At 49.9% G+C, this 21,033-nt stretch overlaps 1 protein-coding gene across 1 annotated transcript; it reads right to left on the reverse strand.

Annotated features, from left to right (window-relative positions):
• Nucleotides 1-19,587: 19,587 nt before the first annotated feature.
• Nucleotides 19,588-20,715, reverse strand: TMEM271 (transmembrane protein 271). Its single transcript, XM_036280184.1, has one exon. It carries the CDS (start codon nt 20,713-20,715, stop codon nt 19,588-19,590), a length of 1,128 nt encoding a protein of 375 aa, XP_036136077.1.
• Nucleotides 20,716-21,033: the final 318 nt, after the last annotated feature.

The following is a 21,033-nucleotide window of genomic DNA, read 5'->3' on the forward strand; positions in this document are numbered from 1 at the left end:
AAATAAAGCTATTTTGAAAAGGAAGCTTAGTTGTACTGTGCAATCTGAAAAACCACCTCAGTGAGCCACGCTCTGCTGCGCTTGGCCGCATCCATCCGTCTTGTCTCCTGAAGGGACCTCCCCAGGTGTCGGTCTGTCACAGTCTCATCGGGAAAATAACGATTCCACACGGTGATACAGTTCATTATGCAAAGCCAAAAGTTGCTACTTATGTCACCAAACAGTCTCAACAGAACATTCTAAATGTTGGAAGCACAGAGGCAAGTGGACACTCAGACTTCGTGATGCACAGCACATACTGAGGGCTGTGCCTGAGCAGCCGTCTCCCTGGGTTTTCAAGGACGTGTCTGCCACGAGCCCAAACCCAAACCACCAGGCTGCCGTTCTGTCAGGTGACTGTGGCATTCTGTGGCAAGGGGTTTTCCTGGAGACGGCCTGGAGGTCCGAGCACAGCTGGTGCGTGGTCCCTGTGACATGGCTTGTGGATCACAGGTGGGGTCTCATCCAATCAGCATTGTTCTTGCCTGGAGGAGACACTATTTTCACAGTCACCACAGGACACAGCAGCTTGACCCACTGTGGCCTTAGAACTACCGATGAGGAAAAGCAATGGTCTAAGAGGAGGGAGGAGATTGAGCGCAGCCGTTCTCATAACCTATGGCCTTCCTGTCCCTCTTCACTCCTCCCCGCGCCTCGCCTCCAGGATCTGCCCCTCGTTTTAGGAAATAGTGACTTGATAGCACTTGTCATTTTTAATTTTAAATACACATTTTTAAAAGAAAGTATTTTTATTTTATTTCATTAATTAGTTTTTGTTACAGATGTTTTTCTCCTTTTTCCCCCATTGACCCCTGCTCCCGCTCCCCGCATCAGCCCCTCCCGGCATTCTTGTCTGTGTTCATGGTGAGGCACACGAGCATATGAGTTCTTTGGTTTTTCTCTTCCCACCCCTCCCACACTCCATCCCTCTGGGTTTGTCAGTATGAACCCTCTTTTCTGTGTCTCTGGGTCTATTTTGTTCATCCCCTTATTTTGTTCATGATATTCCACAGATAAGAGAAATCATGTGGTATTGGTCTTTCTCTGACTGGCTTATTTCACTCAGCATAATACTCTCCAGGTCCCTCCATGTCATAGCCAACGATATGAAATCTCTCTTACAGCTGCTTAGTGTTCTATTGTGTACATGTACCACAGCTTTTGTATCCACTCATCTGCTGATGGGCATGTGGGCTGTTTCCAGATCTTAGCTACTGTAAATAGTGCTGCTGTGAACATGGGGGTGCACATGTTCTTTCTGATTGGTGTTTCAGGCTTCTTTGGATATATTCCAAAAGTGGGATCACTGGGTAAAATGGCAGATCAATTTTTAATTTTTTGAGGTAACACCATATTGTTTTCCACAGTGGCTGCACCAGTCTGCATTCCCACCAGCAGTGCACTCGAGTCCCCTTTTCTCCACACCCTCGCCAACACTTGTTTGATGATTTGTTGATGGCGGCCATTCTGACAGGTGAGAGGTGATAACTCATTGTTGTTTTAATTTGCATCTCTCTGATGATTAGTGACGTTGAGCATTTTTTCGTATGTCTCTTGGCCATTTGTATGTCCTGTTTGGAGAGGTGTCTATTTAGGTCCTCTGCCCATTTATTTTTTTTTTATTTTTTTTTTAATTCTCACCCAAGGACATTTTTCCACTTTTTGTTCAGATAGAGTGGGAGGGAAAGAGAGGAAGAGACAGAGAGAGAGAAACATCGACGTGAAAGGGACACATCGAGTGGCTGCCTCCCGCACAACCCAACCAGGGCCGGGGACAAACTGCAACCGAGGTTCGTACCCTTAGCGGGAACTGAACCCGGGTCTCTCTGGACTACAGACCAACGCTCTAACCGCTGAGCCAAACTGGCCAGGGCTTGCCTGTTTTTTCATTGGGTTCTTTGTCTTCCTTTTGTTGAATTGTATGAGCACTCTATATATTTTGGAAATTAGCCCCTTATCTGATGTATCATTGGCAATTGTGCTCTCGTATACAGTGGGTTCCCTTTCCATTTTGATGCTTTTTTCTTTTGCTGTGCAGAAGCTTTTTAGTTTGATGTACCCCCATGTGTTCATTTTTTCCTTTGTTTCTCTTGCCTTAGGGGTTGTATCAGTGAAAATCCTGCTACATGAGATGTCTGAAATTTTGTTGCCTATATTTTTTTCTAGGATTTTTATGGATTCACGAGCCACATTTAAGTCTTCTATCCATTTTGAGTTTATTCTTGTGTATGGTGTAAGTTGATGGTCTAGTTTCATTTTTTTGCATGTAACTGTCCAATTTTCCCAACACCTTTCATTAAAGAGGCTGTCTTTATTGTATGCTCTTGCCACCTTTGTCAAATATTAATTGAGCATAATGTATTGGGTCCATTTCTGGGTTCTCTGTTCTGTTCCACTGATCTATCTGCCTGTTCTTGTGCCAGTACCAGGCAATTTTTTTTTTTTTATTCTCACCCGAGGACATTTTTCCATTTTTGTTCAGGTAGAGTGGTGGGGGGAGAGAGGAATAGAGAGAGAGAAACATCCATGTGAAAGGGACACATCGAGTGGCTGCCACCCGCACAACCGACCAGGGCCGGGGACAAACTGCAACCGAGGTACATGCCCTTAGCGGGAACCGAACCCAGGTCTCTCAGGACCACAGGCCGACGCTCTAACCACTGAGCCAAACCGGCCAGGGCACCAGGCGATTTTGATTACTATGGCTTTGTAGTATAACCTTTTACCTGATATTGTGATCCCTCCTACTTTGTTCTTCTTTTTCAAGATTTCTGTGGCTATTCGGGGTCTTTTTTGGTTCCATATAAACTTTTGGAGTATTTGTTCCAGTTTTGTGAAATATGTCATTGGTATTTTAATGGGGATTGCAATGACTCTATAGATTGCTTTGGGTAGTATGGACATTTTAATTATACTAATTCTTTCAATCTATGAACAAGGTGCATGCTTCCACTTTTTTATGTCTTCCTCTGTTTCTTTTTTCAATGTCCTATAAGTTTTCTGCGAACAGGTCCTTTACCTCTTTGGTTAAGTTTATTCCGAGGTATCTTGATCTTTTTTGCTGCGATGGTAAATGGGATTTTGTTTGTTTGTTTCTCTTTCTGTGAGTTCATTATTGGTGTATAAGAATGCTGTTGATTTTTTTATGTTAATTTTGTATTCTGCTACTTTGCCAAATTCGTTTATCAAATCTAGTAGATATTTTATGGAATCTTTAGGGTTTTCTGTGTACAGTATCATGTCATCTGCAAATTATGACAGTTTCCCTTCCTTCTTTCCAATTTGGATCCCTTTTATTTTTTCTCCTTGTGATTACTGTGGCTAAGACTTGCAGTGCTATGTTAAATAAGAGTGGCGAAAGTGGGCATCCCTGTCTTGTTCCTGTTCTTAAGGAGGAAATTTTTAGTGTTTGCTCATTGAGTGTGATGTTGGCTGTAGGTTTTTCATATATGTGGCCTTTATTATGTTGAGATATGATCCCTTTATTTCCAGATTGCTGAGCGTTTTCATCAGAAATGGGTGCTGGATATTGTCAAATGCGTTTCCAATGTCTATTGATATGATCATATGGTTTTTATCTTTCATTTTGTTTATGTGGTGTATCATATTTATTGATTTGCGAATATTGTACCAGCCTTGCATCCCTGGGATGAATCCCACTTGGTCATGGTAGATAATTTTTTCAATGTATCACTGAATCCTAATATTTTGTTCAGGATTTTGGCATCTATGTTCATCAGGTATATTGGCCTGTAGTTTTCTTTCTTTGTAGTGTCTTTATCTAGTTTTGGAATTAGAATTATGCTGGTCTCATAAAATAAGTTTGGAAGTCTTCCTTCTTCTTGGATTTTTTGGAATAGTTTGAGGAGAATGGGTATTAGTTCTTCTTTGAGTGTTCGGTAAAACTCCCCCATGAAGCCATTTGGGCCTGAGTTTCTTGATTACATCCTCAATTTTCTTAATTGTTATTGGTCTGTTCAAGTTTTCTATCTCTTCCCGGTTCAGTTTTGGGAGACTGTGATTCTAGAAATTTGTCCATTTCACCTAGATTGTTCAATTTTTTGGTTCATAGTGTTCTTTAATGATCCTTTGTATTTCTGTGGTGTTAGTTGTTACTTCTCCTCTTTCATTTCTGATTTTATTTGGGTCCTTTCTCTTTGTTTCTTGGTGAGTCTGGCTAAGGGTCCATCAATCTTGTTTATCTTTTCAAAGAACCAGCTCTTTTTTTTATTAATTTTTTAATTGTTTTTTTAGTCTCTGCATCATTTATTTCTGCTCTGATCTTTACTATTTCTTTCCTTCTACTTGCTCTGGGTTTTTCTTTTTGTTTACTTTCTAGTTCTTTAAGTTGTAGGGTTAGATAGTCAATTAGGAATTTTTCTTGTTTCTTGAGGTAGGCCTGTAGTGCTATGAACTTCCCTCTCAGGACTGTTTTCACTGCATCCCATAGATATTGTATTGTTGTGTGTTCATTTTCATTGGTTTCCAGGAAGTTTTTAATTTCTTCTTTGATCTCCATGGTAACCCACTCATTATTTAATAACATGTTATTTAGCTTCCATGTGTTTGAATGTTTTTGAGTGTTTTTATTGTAATTGATTTCTAGTGTCATGCCATTGTGATCTGAGAAGATGCTTGATATGATTTCAATCTTCTTGAAGTTGTAGAGACTTATTTTGTGTCCTAACATGTGGTCTGTCTTTGAGAATGTCCCATGTGCACTTAAGAATGTGAATTCTGCAGTTTTGGGGTGTAATTCTCTGTAGATATCTATTAAATCCATTTTATCTAGTACATCACTTAGAATCTCTGTTTCCTTGTTAATTTTTTGTCTAGAGGATCTATCCAGTGATGTCAGCATGGTGTTGAAGTCCTCTGCTATGATTGTATTGCTGTTTATTTCTCCTTTGAAGTCCTCCAGAGGTTTTTTAATGTATTTTGGTGCTCCTGTGTTGGGTGCATATATGTTTAACAAGGTTATCCTGTTGGATAGATCCTTTCAATATTATGTAGTGGCCTTCTTTGTCTCTACTTATGGCCTTCATTTTGAAGTCTGTTTTATCAGATATGAGTATTGCTACCCCACCTTTTTTTCCCTTTTAGCTTGGAAGATTTGTGTGCATTCCTTCACTTTCAGCCTATGTGAGTCTTTTGTTGTGAGGTGGATCTCTTGTAAACAACATATATATGAGTCATGCTTTCTTATCCATTCAGCTACTCTGTATTTTTTGATCAGAGTATTTAATCCATTTACATTTAAGGTTATTATTGATAGGTACTTATTTATTGCCATTTTTGTTTACTCTGGTTATGTTTCTCTTTCTATTTCTTCTGCTTATTACAGCAGTCCTTTTAATATTTCTTGCAGTGCTGGTTTGGTGCTAATATATTTCCCTAGCCTTTTTTTGGTCTGGGAAGCTCTTTATTTCACCTTCTATTTTGAATGATAGCCTTGCTGGATAGAGTAATCTTAAATTCAGATCCTTTTTTTCATTACCTTGATTACTTCATGCCATTTTCTTCTGGCCTGTAGTGTTTCTGTTGAGAAGTTAGCTGATAGCCCTGGCCGGTTTGGCTCAGCTGTTGGAGCATAAGACTGTGGACCAGAGAGTCCCGGGTTCAGTTCTCGCTAGGGGCACATAAAGAGAAGTCAGCTGATAGCCTTATGGGGGTTCCGTTGTAAGTAACCTGTTGCTTCTGATCCTCGGTTTTCTCTACTCGGCTGGTTATTCCTTCCAATGTGTTCTTTATTTCTGCTATGTCATTCTTCATTTTCACTGGTGGCTTTTCATTTCCAATTGGTTGATTTTCAATGTTTCTCTACCTTACTCCTGCTGTTGAGCTTCCTCATAATCATTACTCTGAACTCTGCCTCTGATATCTTGCTTAATTCCATTTCATTTATCTCATCTGTAGAATTCTCTTGTTTTTTCATTTGGGATTTGTTTCTTTGTTTCATCATTTTGGCTCTCAGTGGGCTTTAGAGCCTGCCAAATTTTCCCTATGGGTGTTGGTGTTCTATTGACTGTGTCTCCCTCTACTGGATTTAGATGAGTATGGGAGGACCCATGTTAAACACCACTGTCAAGTCTTACTTTCCTGGGTTGATTTGCAGGCCAAGCAAAGGTTCAGTTATCCTCTAGCTTTTGCTTACTAGCTATTCTGTTACTTGATGAGCCTTGGATTGTAGCCCTCAGCTGAATGAAAAATTCCTCAGATGTACAGGAAGGAGGATTTCCAGCGGGTGTGATAATTGCTTGCTGGCAGTCTCTATCTATTAATGAGCCTCAATTTGCTTTTCTCTGGCCTGGCCTGGTGGTGTTAAATTCCTGAGGGAGGGGCTGTTGCTTCTCCTGGGGATCTGGGAAGGGGCTCTTTGAACAAGATGGCTACTGTCCTATGAGGGAGTGATTCAGCATAAAACTCCCTGTGTCCTCCTTTCCAACTCCCTCCTGAGCCAGGAGTCCCAGACTCTTCACACAGTTCCAGGAGCCCAAGGTGAGTGGCTGTAGCTGATTTAGTGCTCTGGCCCTTTAGCTGACTGCTCACAGCTAAAATAGCCCTCAGCTGCTGCCATGGGCTCCCTCTTCTGCAGTTCCTACAAGGCTCGTTTTGTTGTTCTCTTTTCGTCTCTGGTTATAAGGGTTCTCTCCAGCTGCTTTTCAGTTGGTTTTTCCTGATGATTTGCCTTTTTTTTTTTTCCTTTATTGATTTTAAAGAGAGAGGAAGGGAGAGGGAGAGACAGAAACTTCGATGAGAGAGAAGGTCGATTGGCCACCTCCTGCATGCCCCCCCTCACTGGGGATCAGGCCCACAACCTGGGCATGTGCCCTGACCAGGAATCGAACTGGTGACCTCTTGGTTGTGTGGGTTGATGCTCAACCAGTGAGCCACACCAGTCGGGCATGATTTGTCTTTCTTTTAGTTGTAATTCCTATTTGGTCCTCGGAGACAGTCTGTGTAGCTTTCATTCATTCTGCCGCCATTTTTTTCTGCAATTCCATTTTCTGAGGTTTCAGTTACCCACCATGTACAAGGACCAAAAAATACTAAGTGGAAAGTTGCAGAAGTAAACAATTCATAAGTTTAAAATCGCACGCCATTCTGAGAAGCATTATGAAATCTCTCCAGTCCCGCTCCATCAAAAGAGTGTTTTTAAATATCACCACTCAGAACTAATAATCACTGACACTGGATAGACACCTCTCTCTAAGGGACATTGGGTACATAAGATTTCACTGTATATTGCTATTTTTAAAGTATTTAATGTATTTTTTTTTTTCTGAATTTAACAGAAAAAGAAATTAAAGTGAAACCAAAGAAAGTGCTGAACTTTGGATAACTTTTTTATTACAGGAAGTATTAGTTCATAAAATATTCCTATAAAATTAAGAGAAGATTTTAAAATGTTCATTTTATAAATTAAGTACTCTTTCCTATTTTAGTCCATATCTATGGACCCCCTGCTATAAAACATGACAATTATTACACATCCTTTCTTCCCCCACTTACAGAATTCTCTTTCAGGGTTATCATCACAATTTATAACCTGGAGATTTTGTGCTGTGATTTACACAACTGGTCAGTTTGGCTCTGTGATAAATGGCTCACAGCTCACCCCCAGTGCTTCCCACACTGCTTTCTGTTTATTTTCTTTCCTCTCTTTGCAGGATGACTTCATTACCTGAATTTTTCTCAAAGAGGATTCATGGCTGTGAACTTCCTGAATTTATGTCTGTGAAATGTCTGCTGTGGAACCCTGTGTGGCTGTGTCTCCCTCGGGACTGGGGGAGCCGTCACCGTCTTGCAGGTGATCTGGACCATGTTCCCTCCTCCCGTGCACACAGCTTGTCTCACCGGTTCGTTCCCTCTTCTCTCATCCTTCTTCCCCTCTTTCCTTTTTTCTTTTTGTCTCTGTATCTTTCTGGGTTTTTCCTCCCCTTTCAAAGTTTTTTTAGGAGATTGGTTTTGTTTCTCTCTCTTTTTTTTATTATTTGCTGTCCAGATAGTTTTGCTTGTTCCAGAATGTCACATAGCTGGAGTCACACAGTGTGCAGCCTCTCAGATTGGCTTCTTCCACGCAGATATGCGTATTGACGGTTCCTCCGTGTCTTCTCATGGTTCAGTCACTCAGTGCCTTTTAGTGTGGATGACATTCCATTGTCTGATGGACCACATTGTATTTATCCATCATGATGAGGGCCATCTTGGTTGCTTCCAGATTTTGGCAATCATGAATAAAGCTTCTACAAACATGGGCCTAGCATCTCTCAGCAGGAACTCAGCCCAGCGGCTGCTCACAGCACCCATGCACACCGGGCGCAGCTATGCTTAGGTCCCTGCCATGGACTGTGTGAGACCACGGAGCTGTCAGGAGGGAGGTCACAGGAAGGAAGTCCTGGTGACTTCGCATGTTTGAATACAGGTCAGAATGTTCTCCCCCCCACCCCGTCAAAAGTTGGGGATGACTTGGACACATATTCCTGGAGAACATCAATCCATTGTTAATCTCAGGGAAAACAAGAAAGAAGATAGTCATGGACCATCATATACCTCACCTGTGAACAACGTCTGTGATCTTAATAAAGTAGAATACTTATTGACCAAAAAAAAGCCAGAACTCACTGGGAGGGTGGGGAGAGAAGGTTTATCGATTTGTGGGTGAAAGAGAACTGCAAGGCTCAGTAGTGAGAAATCAGTGATCATGTCCGAAATGGAGATGACCAGGATGCCGTGTCGTCATTTTTCACGAGAATGAGGCGTGTTGCGAAGGAGCGGTGGGTTGGTTGGAAACAGAGTCCGAGGTAGAACGGGCGCAGCTGACTCTGAGGCAGACGCAGTCTTAGCTGATTGGCACCCACATATTAACAAACAAAAAAAAGGAGGGGTCGTGTCATCCCCCTGGACTCCAGGTTTGTTGGAGACCTGAGAGGAACGTGTAACCCGGAAAGCATGCCGGGCTGGGAAGCAACACAGGCGTGCGGCCATCACTAGTCACCAGGGACCTTGGAACAGATGGGTTATCGGAACCGAAGAGAAATGTTCGCGGTGTTGCTGGGAACAGAATTACTGTACCAAGTCAGCAATCGTCTTTAAACCAGCATCAAACACATAGAAGATAGTTTTTAAAAAGACAACATTTACAACAGCCACAAAAACTAAAATGCATCTCAGGGAAAATCTAACAAAAGCCAAGCAAGGTGTTTACAGAGAAAAGTATTAAACTTTATTGAAAAACATAAAAGAAGACCTAGATAAGTGAAGAGAGAGATCTATTCAGAGGCGGAAGGATTCAAGTCTGTCAAGAGGGCATTCTACCCAAATAACACACACGCCCAAAGCCAGTCTGCGTCCTGGCGAGGTCACCCTGGCTGTGGGCGTCTCTCCGGAAATGCATATGGAAGGTGCCAGGAACAACATTTGATGAAGAAAGGTGTGGGACATGTGGATCAAGGGGCAAAAAAACGAAGACAAATTGTGTAAATATAGAATATCAGTACGTGAAATATGATGTTACACACAGCTTGATAATAATAGATTTCGTAAAGCTCTGAAATAATGGGCTTAACATGATAAAAGAGGGCACTAGAGAAATTAGCTGTCCGTACAACAAAGGACAAAATGATAAAGAGACAGGTGGAGGAGTAGATGATGGATGGATGGAAAGATGTAGATAGATGTACACACACACATATAACAAAGGATAAAAAATTAGATCTCACTTCACATTGTGAACAGTAAATTCCCAGGTGGATTAAAGGCCTGCATATAAAAGCCAAACCGTACACTTTTACAAGGAGCGGAAAGGTAAAACATTGGGCTAGGGAGGGCTTCTTAAACAAGCCCTAGGGAGACAGGCAATAAAGGAAAAGATTAATAAATGTGATTCACTTTTTTACAAAATACCACAAACATGAAAAAACAACTCCGGGATAAGGTATTTGCGAATCCCAAAGGGGTACCCAGGGTATGTGTCATGGAATCCTATAAATCAGTAAGTAAAAAATCCAAGCTTTTTTTTTAACTGGAGGAGAAGAGTGCAGAAGACAGCCCATCAATACAGACACCTCCCTGCTGCTTGCGGAAGTGCAGGTGAGAGCCACTCACAGCAGCCAACAGGCGAAGCAGGAGGCTGAGGGTGGCGGCCGTGGGACACGGGCCACCTCAGGTAAATCCCCAAACATAATGTTGGTGCAAAAAAGCACATGGCATAAAGATGGACAGCAGAGCAGCAGCATGTGTGAGCTAAGAACTGCAGAGCCTCCCTGTGCCATGCGATGGATCACACACCTCCCTGGAAATGACCCCCCTCCACCAGCAGGAGCACGGTGGCCCAAAGCTGCTCCCATAACACTTTCTGTATTTAAAACGAAGAGGAAAATGTGGACCCCTTGTGGGCAATGACATTCTAAACTGTTAACGTTAAAAGCGTTGTCTTGGTTTTGATGGCGATGCAGACTGACGCTCACTGGTAGGTACACGCTGTGTGAAGTGCTTCGTGTTTATATGCTTCCTGATTAAAAGAGTGTGAAGGGGAAAGGCCAGTCCAAGTCAGAGCGCAGCTGTTGCGCATTTGAGATGTGGCTGGGAACAGAGCTGCGTGCATGAGAGGCACCCAGCTTTCTGGACTTAGTATGAACCAGGGAACAAGCGCTGGCTGGTGTGGCTCAGCATTCAGAGTGTCGGCCCACAGACCGAAGGGTGCAACCAATTGATGTCTCTCTCTCTCTCTCTCTCTCTCTCTCGTGCGCGCCCTCCCTCTCATTCTATCTAAAAACTCAATGCAAACATCCTCAAGTGAGGATTAACCGAAAGAAAGAAAAGAAAAAGAGAACATAGAATCTCTGTGTCCTGCGGCTGCCCCAGAGCCACACACACCCTTGAGTCACCCTCCACTTACCATGTGGAAGGCTGGAAGAGATGAGTTAGCAGAATGCAAACGTGAAGGGTTTGGTGAGGGCACAGGACAGGATTCTGCGGGTGGAGTCTCTCCACTGAGTACGGGGAGAGTCCAGTTTGGGAGGAAAGGCTGAGTTTAGGGTCCTGAGAGAGATGGAGACTGTCATATTGCCCACCCCATACCTAGGCTTACGAAAGTCCCACAGATACTGCTCAGAACAGAGCCTCCCTCGGTCCCTGTGTCAGGAACAAGGCAGGGTCCCAGCACCAGAAGAGACAGCTGAGGCCTCAGCTCTCACATGGGCTCCGTCCCAGGAACAGAAGCACATTCCTGGAGCCTGTTTTCCCACCTGTCAAGTGACCGCTTTGGGGATTAAGGGAGACAGTGAACCTAAAGTGCTCGGCAGACGGGGCCTGGCCATGAGCAGCCCTCAGGACCAATTGGCCACTGACCTGCTGATGCCCAGGTGCCCTGCAGGGCCCCAGGGGCTGGTGTGCTTGTCAGATGGGCAGGTAAGGGCTTGTGGCAGCTGGTGGAGCCTGGGTGGTGATGGGAGGGGCGGTGAGGGAAAGTGGGGGTGCCTGGCCTGTGGGCATGCCACCGTGGGACAACTGAGGTCATGCATTTAAGGAAAAAGTCGGCCCTGGCCGGTTTTGCTCAGCGGTTAGAGCGTCGGCCTGCAGTCCAAAGAGACCCGGGTTCAGTTCCCGCTAAGGGCACGTACCTCGGTTGCAGTTTGTCCCCGGCCCTGGTGGGTTGTGCGGGTGGCAGCCACTCGATGTGTCCCTTTCATGTCGATGTCTCTCTCCCTCCCTCCCTCCCTCCCACTCTATCTGAACAAAAAATGGAAAAATGTCCTCGGGTGAGGATTAAAATAAATAAATAAGGAAAAAGTCCGGAGTCACACTTGGGAGGCAGGAAGACGGTCACAGGCAGGCCCACTGGGACAGCTGCAGCAGCCCCGGGGCAGACAGGCCGTGGAGCAGACGCTGTCCTACAGGTGAATTTGAGGGCGGCTCCCAGCAAAGAGCAGACCAGCGGGTCAGAACGAGGAGCTGGGAGGTGGGGGCACAGGCACGACCCGGCCTCAGCGTCCTGCGGGCTGGGTTGGCTGAGGCCAGGGGGAGCTGTGTCCGCTGGGAGGGGCCCTTTCAGCACAGCCGGGCGGCCTTCCGACTGCGCTCTCCCGGCCGAGGCCACTTCTGCCCCGACCTGCCGTGGAGTTTCAGGGGAGCCACGTGCCAGCACGGATTTGCAAGGTAATTCAGCTATTACGGTTGTCACCTAAAAATATTTGTAAATAAGCCAAATGTAACTTATTTTAAGAAAGTTATTCTCCTTGGGTGATCAATTTTCATGTTGGAGCTTTTAAAGAATGTTCCTCCGGCAGGTGTGTTCCGGTGCCTGGTGAGGTGCCCACAGCCTTGTCCGCGCATGGCCCGGCCCCGCTGCCAGCCCCGAGGTCTTCCAAGCGAGTCCGGTGCCAGAAGACGTGAGCAGACCCCCAACCTTGACGGAGTTCTGCACTGGGGTCAATAGTGTCCCCCCAAAACGTTTATCCACCCAAACATGGCCTTATTTTGAAATAGGGTCTTTGAAGATCAGACTGGATTAGAGTTGGACCTACTCTGAGTGACAGTGTCCTTGTAAGAGGCAGAGAAGGACACAGATAGATGAGGCCAAGTGCAGGCAGAGACAGAGGATGGATGACAAATCTACAAGCCAAGGACTGCAGCAGCCTCCAGGAGCTCTGAGAGCAGGGGATGGGACTCAGGGGTAGCCAGGCCTGAGGTAGTCCAGGCCCCTCGGGTAGTCCAGGGCCCTCGGGTAGTCCAGGCCCCCGGTAGTCCAGGCCCTCGGGTACTCCAGGCCCCTCGGGTAGTCCAGGGCCCCTCGGGTACTCCAGGGCCCCCGGGTACTCCAGGGCCCCCGGGTACTCCAGGGCCCCCGGGTACTCCAGGGCCCTCGGTACTCCAGGGCCCCCGGGTACTCCAGGCCCTGGGTACTCCAGGGCCCCCGGGTACGCCGGGCCCCCGGGTAGTCCGGGCCCCCGGGTAGTCCAGGGCCCCCGGGTACTCCAGGGCCCGCGGGTACTCCAGGCCCCCGGGTACTCCAGGGCCCCCGGGTACTCCAGGGCCCTCGGGTACTCCAGGCCCCCGGGTACTCCAGGGCCCTCGGGTACTCCAGGCCCCCGGGTAGTCCAGGGCCCTCGGGTACTCCAGGGCCCTCGGGTACTCCAGGGCCCCGGGTAGTCCAGGGCCCCGGGTAGTCCAGGGCCCTCTGGTAGTCCAGGGCCCTCTGGTAGTCCAGGGCCCTCGGGTACTCCAGGGCCCTCGGGTACTCCAGGGCCCCGGGTACTCCAGGGCCCCGGGTAGTCCAGGCCCCCGGGTAGTCCAGGGCCCCCGGGTACTCCAGGGCCCTCGGGTACTCCAGGGCCCTCGGGTACTCCAGGGCCCCCGGTACTCCAGGGCCCTCGGGTAGTCCAGGGCCCTCGGGTAGTCCGGGCCCCTGGGTAGTCCAGGGCCCCCGGGTAGTCCAGGGCCCCCGGGTAGTCCAGGGCCTGGGTAGTCCAGGCCCCCGGTAGTCCAGGCCCCCGGTAGTCCAGGCCCCTCGGGTAGTCCAGGCCCCCGGGTAGTCCAGGGCCCCCGGGTAGTCCAGGCCCCTCGGGTAGTCCAGGCCCCCGGGTAGTCCAGGACCCTCAGGTAGGCCAGGCCCCCCCCCCCGGTAGTCCAGGACCCTCATAGTCCAGGCCCCCCAGGTAGTCCAAGGAGCACCAGTCTCAGTTGCCACACCTATTTATTCATGGGGCTCCAAAGGCAGGAGCACCTGCCATTAGCCCCGAACCCCTGAAGGCCCACAGGGAAGGCAGCGGGTCAGGTTGGGCCAGCCCCATGAGGTATTCCTTCTCTTCAGGAAAAGGGCAGTTCTTGAAAGCTTTTGAGTAGGAAAATGTTCAATCAGGAGTGGAGATCAACAAAGGCAACAGGCTGGGCTTTGGGAAGCGTCAGGACCACAGCAGGTGCACAGGCAAAACCCAGCCAGGTGACAGGAAGTAGGCAGGCTGGAGCCCCTCGGTGCCATGAGCAGACCCCTACGGGGGTGCCAAGCCAGAGCAGCCTCCATTCACCCACTCACCCGCCCGGCCCTCCTGCCCTTGGCACATCGGGGACGTTTGGCCACACTGCCAGGGAGGCAGGGCCGCATGAGAGCCACGGACGGGCAGTGAGGCCCTGCTCCATGCAGTGCTTTGTGCTGGAACAGATTTAATCGGTCCTGTCGTGATACAGTTGTTTGGTTTCTTTAATCCTCACTCGAGTATATTTTTCCATTGATATTTTTGTTTTTTAGATGGAGTGGGAGGGAGGGAGGGAGGAAGAGAGAGAGAAACATTGATGTAAGAGGGACACGTCAACTGGTTGCCTCCCACGCAACCCCGACCGGGGCTGGGGATCGAACCTGGAACTGAAGTACATGCTCTTAACCGGGAATCGAACACAAGACTCTGGGCCGTGGGTCGATGGTCTGACCACTGAGCAGACTGGCCAGGGCAGGAGAAAGTTTTGTTAACACTCTACTGAGGATCCCTGGCCGGTAAAGTGCAGACTGAGATCCGGGCTTCCCTAGATGGCGCTCACGCATGTGACGAGATCGTAAGGGGAAGGCTGTAGCCCTGGCCGGCTGGCTCGGCGGTCAGCGCATCGGCCGCCACCCGAGGGTTCGATTCCCGGTCAAGGGCACGTATTGGTGAGGCAGCCAGTTGATGTGTCTGTCTCACATCAATGTGTGTGTCTCTCTCTCCCTCCTTTCCACTCTCTCTAGAAAAATCAGTGGAAAAAAAGATACTCTCTGGTGAGGATTAACAAGGGAGGGAGGAAGGAAGGAAAGAAGGAAGGAAACTTGTAAACACAGCTCTGTGAGGAGACTCGGGGAGGGGGGGGGCTTTCCTCTGCCACCCCAGGGAGTCTTGAGGAGAACTCAAACTGGGGACATGATGAGATGTGCAGACTATTTTCCTAAGTTAAACTTTCTTTTTCCATTTTGTTAGTGTTTTGTTCCTGTCAATTACTGTGCTGAAAAGTAGCAAATTAAGCAAAGGCATTAGACCATCTGGAAAATACAACAATTGGCATTAGGCTTCTGTGTCTGCCTCATATTTAAAAACAGCACACAGGTACATAAAGTTTATACTTATTCATACATCAGAATTCATTTTTCTTACAGTCTTCATCATTTATTTTCTTTTGTGTGTTGGTGAGAAAACAGTACTTTGGACAGTAATAACCTTGAGGGCACTGTTGGACAGTGTGGCATGTGCACAGCCCTGGTCAGGGGGGAGCTCGACCCGAAGGTGATCCCAAGCGTCAGCACCAATCAAGCATATTGTCTGTGCAACACAGACCCACCAAGGGGCCCAGGGACTCAGCCTGGCCCCAACCACTCGCCAGACCCCATGCAGCTCCAGTGCGGTTTGCTGTGCTGGTCAGTGCTGGCATCCAGCTGTGTGGACACCCACCAGCCTGCCCCACCCAGCTGTGACAGAGAGCTTGCCGGTGTGCAGTGCAGCACTCACGAGCTACCTTTCAGGACATGCTCCTACATGCATGTGCCACAGGGCCATGGCAGGGCGCAGCCCTCCACAGACACCCCCCCAGACAGGCTCCACCCAGAGTCCGGGGTACCTCAGGCAAGGCTGCTGGCCTGCCCTCAGACATGCCCAGGAGGCGGTGAGTGTGGGTGTGCATAGGTCTGTGCACATGCGTGCAATATGCTGTGCACACATACATGTTTGGTTTTATGTTTGTGTGCACATGCCTGTGTGTGTGCATATTGGAGGCTTCTGCCTGTGCTGGGTAATAACACTAACAAAAAATTTAATCACTGCCCTGGCCGGTTTGGCTCAGCGGTTAGAGCGTCGGCCTACGGTCCAGAGAGACCCAGGTTCAGTTCCCGCTAAGGGCATGTACCTCGGTTGCAGTTTGTCCCCGACCCTGGTTGGGTTGTACGGGTGGCAACCACTTGATGTGTCCTTTTTACGTCGATGTTTCTCTCTCTCTCTCTTTCTCTCTCTCCCTCCCACTCTATCTGAAAAATGAAAAAATATCCTTGGGTGAGGATAAAAAAATAAATTAAAAAAAAATTTAATCACCAACAGTTCGATCTTCACCACAAACACCATCTGACTGACTTTTAAAATTAACTGATTGTTTAATTGAATTCCAGTAAAAAATTCAGTTGTGTGGTTCAGATGTGTGCTGCCCAGGGCAGAACACGCTGCTGCCTGAGGAAAGGCATGTCAACCAGGAGCATCTGCTCATCCGTCTTCAGAAAGCTTGGTTTGTTTGGCGACCACACCATGTGTTATCTTAATTAAATTATTCCCTTAAAAGTAAACAACCTTTATGTTTAAAATAACAATTTACAGCCCTGGCCGGTTTGGCTCAGCGCTTGGAGCATTGGCCCGCGGACCGGAGAGTCCCGGGTTCGATTCCCGCTAAGGGCACGTACCTCGGTTGCAATTTGTCCCTGGCTCTGGTTGGACTCATATGGGTGGCAACCAGTCGATCTGTCTCTCTCACATCGATGTTTCTCTCTCTCTCTCTCTCTCCCTCCCGCTCTATCCGAACAGACATGCAAAAATGTCCTCGGGTAAGGATAAAAATAAATAAATAAAAACAAACAAACAAATAAATAAATAAAATAACAACTTATGAACTCAGCATCAAGCCATGTAATAATGCTAAAGTGTTTTTAATTTTTGTATTTCGTTGGGATAATGAACTCTTGGTCAGGACTCCACCAGGCCAGGAGTTTATTATTATTCTAAGAAGCAGAATAAGACTCACTCTGAAAGGTCCAAGGACTGGCATTATTTTCCAAAGAGCAGAAAGAACCAGTTCTGAACGGCTGACCTGCACTTTCAAACAGCGGGATGAAGGCAGACAGAGTGCGGGGGGAGTGTGGTGGCCTTCGCGAGGGCCCGTGGTCACGAGACAGCCGGGCCCCATTGCAAAGAGGCTTGGAAGTTTCATGACCCCACTTCTCCCTGAGTGCGGTCTTGGGAACAATTTCAGTGTAAGGATCCTTGGGATTTTGTTTCCTCTATAAACTTTAAAAAGTAAAACCCCAGTAGCCCACATCATTGTATCAGTCTCTATAAAGTGGGGTTAAGTGTATCCGTGAAGTTAGGAACATTTGTGTCTTAAGTCATCTAGTGTTTTGGTCACGTGGAAGCTCACGAGGGCCCAGCAGCTGTCTGTGCTGCGACACCCCTGCTACCGGGCCAGACACCCACACGGGGGGCTGGGCTGGCTCCTGGCCCCGCCTGCCCATTGGCTCTGCCTTCTGTTCCATCACAAGAAAAGTCTGCAACTTTAGAGAGGCCACTGATTTTGATGTAAATTTGAGACTCATAAGGCGTCTAACATGTAAGTTGCACAAATGGTGTGAAATTAACACCTAGAGAACAAGGGTTTGGGAGGCCTGATACCTTCTGAGGCACAGACCTGACCACCACTGCTCTGTGCTGCTGAGACATCCCGCCAGGGTGGGGAGCAGCCCACTCGGGGAGCAGGGTGCCTGGCAGCGCCTGATCACTTCGACTCAGGTAGGTGGGGACTTTTTTTTTTTTTATTCATCCTCACCCGAGGACATATTTTTTCCATTTTTGTTCAGGTAGAGTGGGAGGGAGAGAGAGGAACAGAGAGAGAGAGAGAAAAAGATCGATGTGAAAGGGACACATCGAGTGGCTGCCACCCGCACGACCGACCAGGGCTGGGGACAAACTGCAACCGAGGTACGTGCCCTTAGCGGGAACCGAACCCGGGTCTCTCTGGACCACAGGTCGACGCTCTAACCACTGAGCCAAACCGGCCAGGGTGGTACTTTTTAAACTCGCTTTTGCTGCTTCAGGTTGATGGCCAGTGGGCTGCTGGTATGGGGACGGGGGGGACCAGCTGTAGGCACCGGTGCAGGGACTGCTTGGACCATGCCCTCAGCCTGGCTATTTCCAGAGGCCGAATATGGACAAGCATCTGAAGAGGCCTGAGAGTGAGAACCTGTAACCTGGACGTGACTGACCCTTTCTCCTTACGTGGCATCAATGTATCAAGGAGAGGAAATCGGCTCATTGCTTCTTTGACCAGATATTTAAGTTTCACAGTAACGAGTATCAGGCCAATGGGTCTGTCACTGCTAAATAGTGGCAGGTCTCCACACCTCTCTGGCAGCCCAGCCAGGTTGGGGGGGTGGGGCTTGGTCACCAGGGCCCACGGAAACTCTGGCTTTGGGCAGGGTACCTGGGAACTCAGGTCTCACCCTACAGCCTACCCTTGGAAACTTCACCTCCATCCCTAAATTGGACACTTTTTCACAATTAGAAGTGGACCCCAGACACTATAAACATATTACACATTATTTCTCTCACTTTTCTCATCTAAGGGTTTGTGCTGTGTCACCCCTGGCAGAGCACAGTGTACCCCACCTCACTCTGCAGGAAGACGCACTCACTCAGGGTGGGGCTCTCTTCTCAGCAAGTTCAGGGGCAGCACACACCTGCCACCACAGTCCAGTGTGGGGGTGGAGCCATCTTTTCCTTGACACTCTGCGCTCGCCTGGCTCCCAGCCAGCCCACCAGACTGGACGGACACTCCCTTCCCCATCAATTGGAATGCATTTTATACTGTGTGTGTAAGTATGCACACACATACAGAGTAATGATTTAAAACTATGACCTTCACATCAATTAAGGGGTATATTTTAAGTGAAATGGTATAGTGTTCAAATCACCAAATGAATGAATTAATCCACAGGAAAATAATCTCTGCCAGAAAAACTATGACTGTGATTTTCCAAAACAGGACTGGGTTGTTCCTATGTATTAACCAAAAATAATCTCAGCTTTGCAGTAGAAACCTCATCAACCGTTTCCAAAAAGAGAAACGTATGGGACCTGGTGCACACAGACAGTTTCCTTCAGAAAGGAGGGGTCTGGCCAGCCTGCCGGCAGAACACAGCTGTTGGAACTCACACCTGTCTGATAAATTCAACCATGTCTCCCAAACGGATCTGTGTGTAGACATCTTCTAACTCCAATAACATAACAATTAATCTAATAAAGGAACTCACCAATGTTAAACTGCAATAAATTTACCAAACATTTCACTGTTTATGGAGCTTTACAGTAAGAAAGTATAGACAAAAGCAGGCACATCAGTGTACAAAGTGTTGCTGTTCGGTGCTTCTCCGTCCGTCATCCCTGAAGCTGTCCTGTCCTCTCCCCGGGGTCTTCCTCCGGAGGGATCCCCGAGCCCGTGAGCTTTCACCCGGGAAGCCCCAGGGGACGGACTTGCCAAAGAGAAGTGCGGTGGGGGCGAGCTAACCCCAAACATTTATTGTAAACTTTAAAATGGAATCCGGATACGAACAGACACAGAAAAGAGAAACCTCCCAGACACAGAAAGGAAAATACTGGAGGACCAGTCTCGTGGCCAGGAGACCTCAGGAGGAGGCGCCGGGACAGACAGTCCCTGGAGATGCGATACCACTGCGAGGCCTGGCTTTGCTCCCTGCCAGCCAGGTCCCCCCTCCCTGCGGTGGGGTGGCCCCTGGGGAGGCGCACTGGCAAGGTCTTTCCGGGACCGGCCTGGGGTTCAGCAGGCCCGACTTGACTCCCAGGGGCGCGCCACCTCGCAGGGAGGCCGGCAGCAGTAGGGGTAGGAGGCGTCCAGGTCGGGGTCCGAAGGCGCGTACCCCGGCAGCTCCACGGATGGGTGCCCCCCACAGCACACTTCCACACCCGCCTCGTCCGACGCGTGGAAGACGCCCACGTTGATGTAGGAGACCGCGTGGTGCTCCACGAAGCCCGCGCAGTCTCCCGGGGAGGCGAAGTCCGACTCCTCCGGAGACAGGATGGAAGCCTCGCTCGGGCGATGCTGCAGCCGCCGGCCCCGCCGGCCCCGCCGGCCCCGCCGGCCCCGCCGCACCCGGGAGGCTGGCGGCTGCGCGCGGAGCCCCGGGCCGCTGCGGGGCCGCGCCAAGGCCCGGCCTCCCCTGCGCCGGCCGTGCCGACCACGTCGGGCCTGCGACGACCTGTAGCTCTTGACCAGCAGAAGGCTGAGCAGGCCCAGCAGGCACTCGAGCGAGTTGAAGACGGTGGAGAGCACCAGGCCCCGCTGGTAGTCCTTCAGCTGCCGGCACTTGGCGGACGTGGCGCTGTCCAAGGTGCTGCGGGCACGAGGTGCGCCGGGGGCCGGGCCGGGGGCGGCGCCCGCGGGGCCGGGGGCCGCGGCCGCAGCACGCGGGGGCAGGCAGTAGTGGGAGTACTTGCGTTCCACGAGGGACACGGTGTCGCCGTCGATCACGGCACCCGCGAAGGCGCTGAGGACCCCGAGCATAAAGACGAGAACGCCGAGCAAGAGCAGGTTCTGGCTGTTCACCGGCCCCGGGGGCCCAACTGCGGACCCCAGCTCGCCCGGCGCGGTCTCGGGAGCGCCTGCCGGGGCTGCGGGGACACCGAGCCCCGGGCCTGGGCCCGGCCCCGCAAGGGGCGCGTCCCGGGGCCCGCAGCAGAGCAGGGCGGCGCCGAGCAGCGAGAGGCCAGCGGCCAGCAGAAGCCCCGAGTAGAAGGCGCCGGCGGCCGCCCCCAGCTGGAACGGCTCCCCGCGGAGCTCCGAGCCCAGCGAGAAGCACTTGAGGCCGACGGCGGCGGCGCTGAGCGCGCAGGCGAGCAGGAGGCAGGAGGAGAGCGCGGCGCAGGCCCCGCGGACGCTCCACTTCATCCTCCGCGCCCGAGCCGGCCCGCACCCCGCGCGCCCGCCGCCGCCCGCCGCCGCCCCCGCCGCCTGCGCCTCCTCCCGGCGCCGCGCAGCCGGACCGCCGGCCTCCTCCTCATCCTCCCGCGTCCTCCCGGGCTCGCACCGCCGCCGCCGCCGGAGCCCGCATCCTCTGCCTCCCGCCGCCGCCGCGGCCCCGCGCCGGGAACCGATGCGGCGCGGAGGACTGCAGGGCGCGCGCCCCCTCCCCAGCCCGCGGCGCCCCTCCCAGGACTCTCAGCTTCCCGCACCCTGCCCGCGGCCCCGCGCGCCTGGCCCAGGCGC

Source organism: Molossus molossus, unplaced genomic scaffold (genome assembly GCF_014108415.1).
Source record: "Molossus molossus isolate mMolMol1 unplaced genomic scaffold, mMolMol1.p scaffold_m16_p_1, whole genome shotgun sequence".
NCBI classification, from domain to species: Eukaryota; Metazoa; Chordata; class Mammalia; order Chiroptera; family Molossidae; genus Molossus; species Molossus molossus.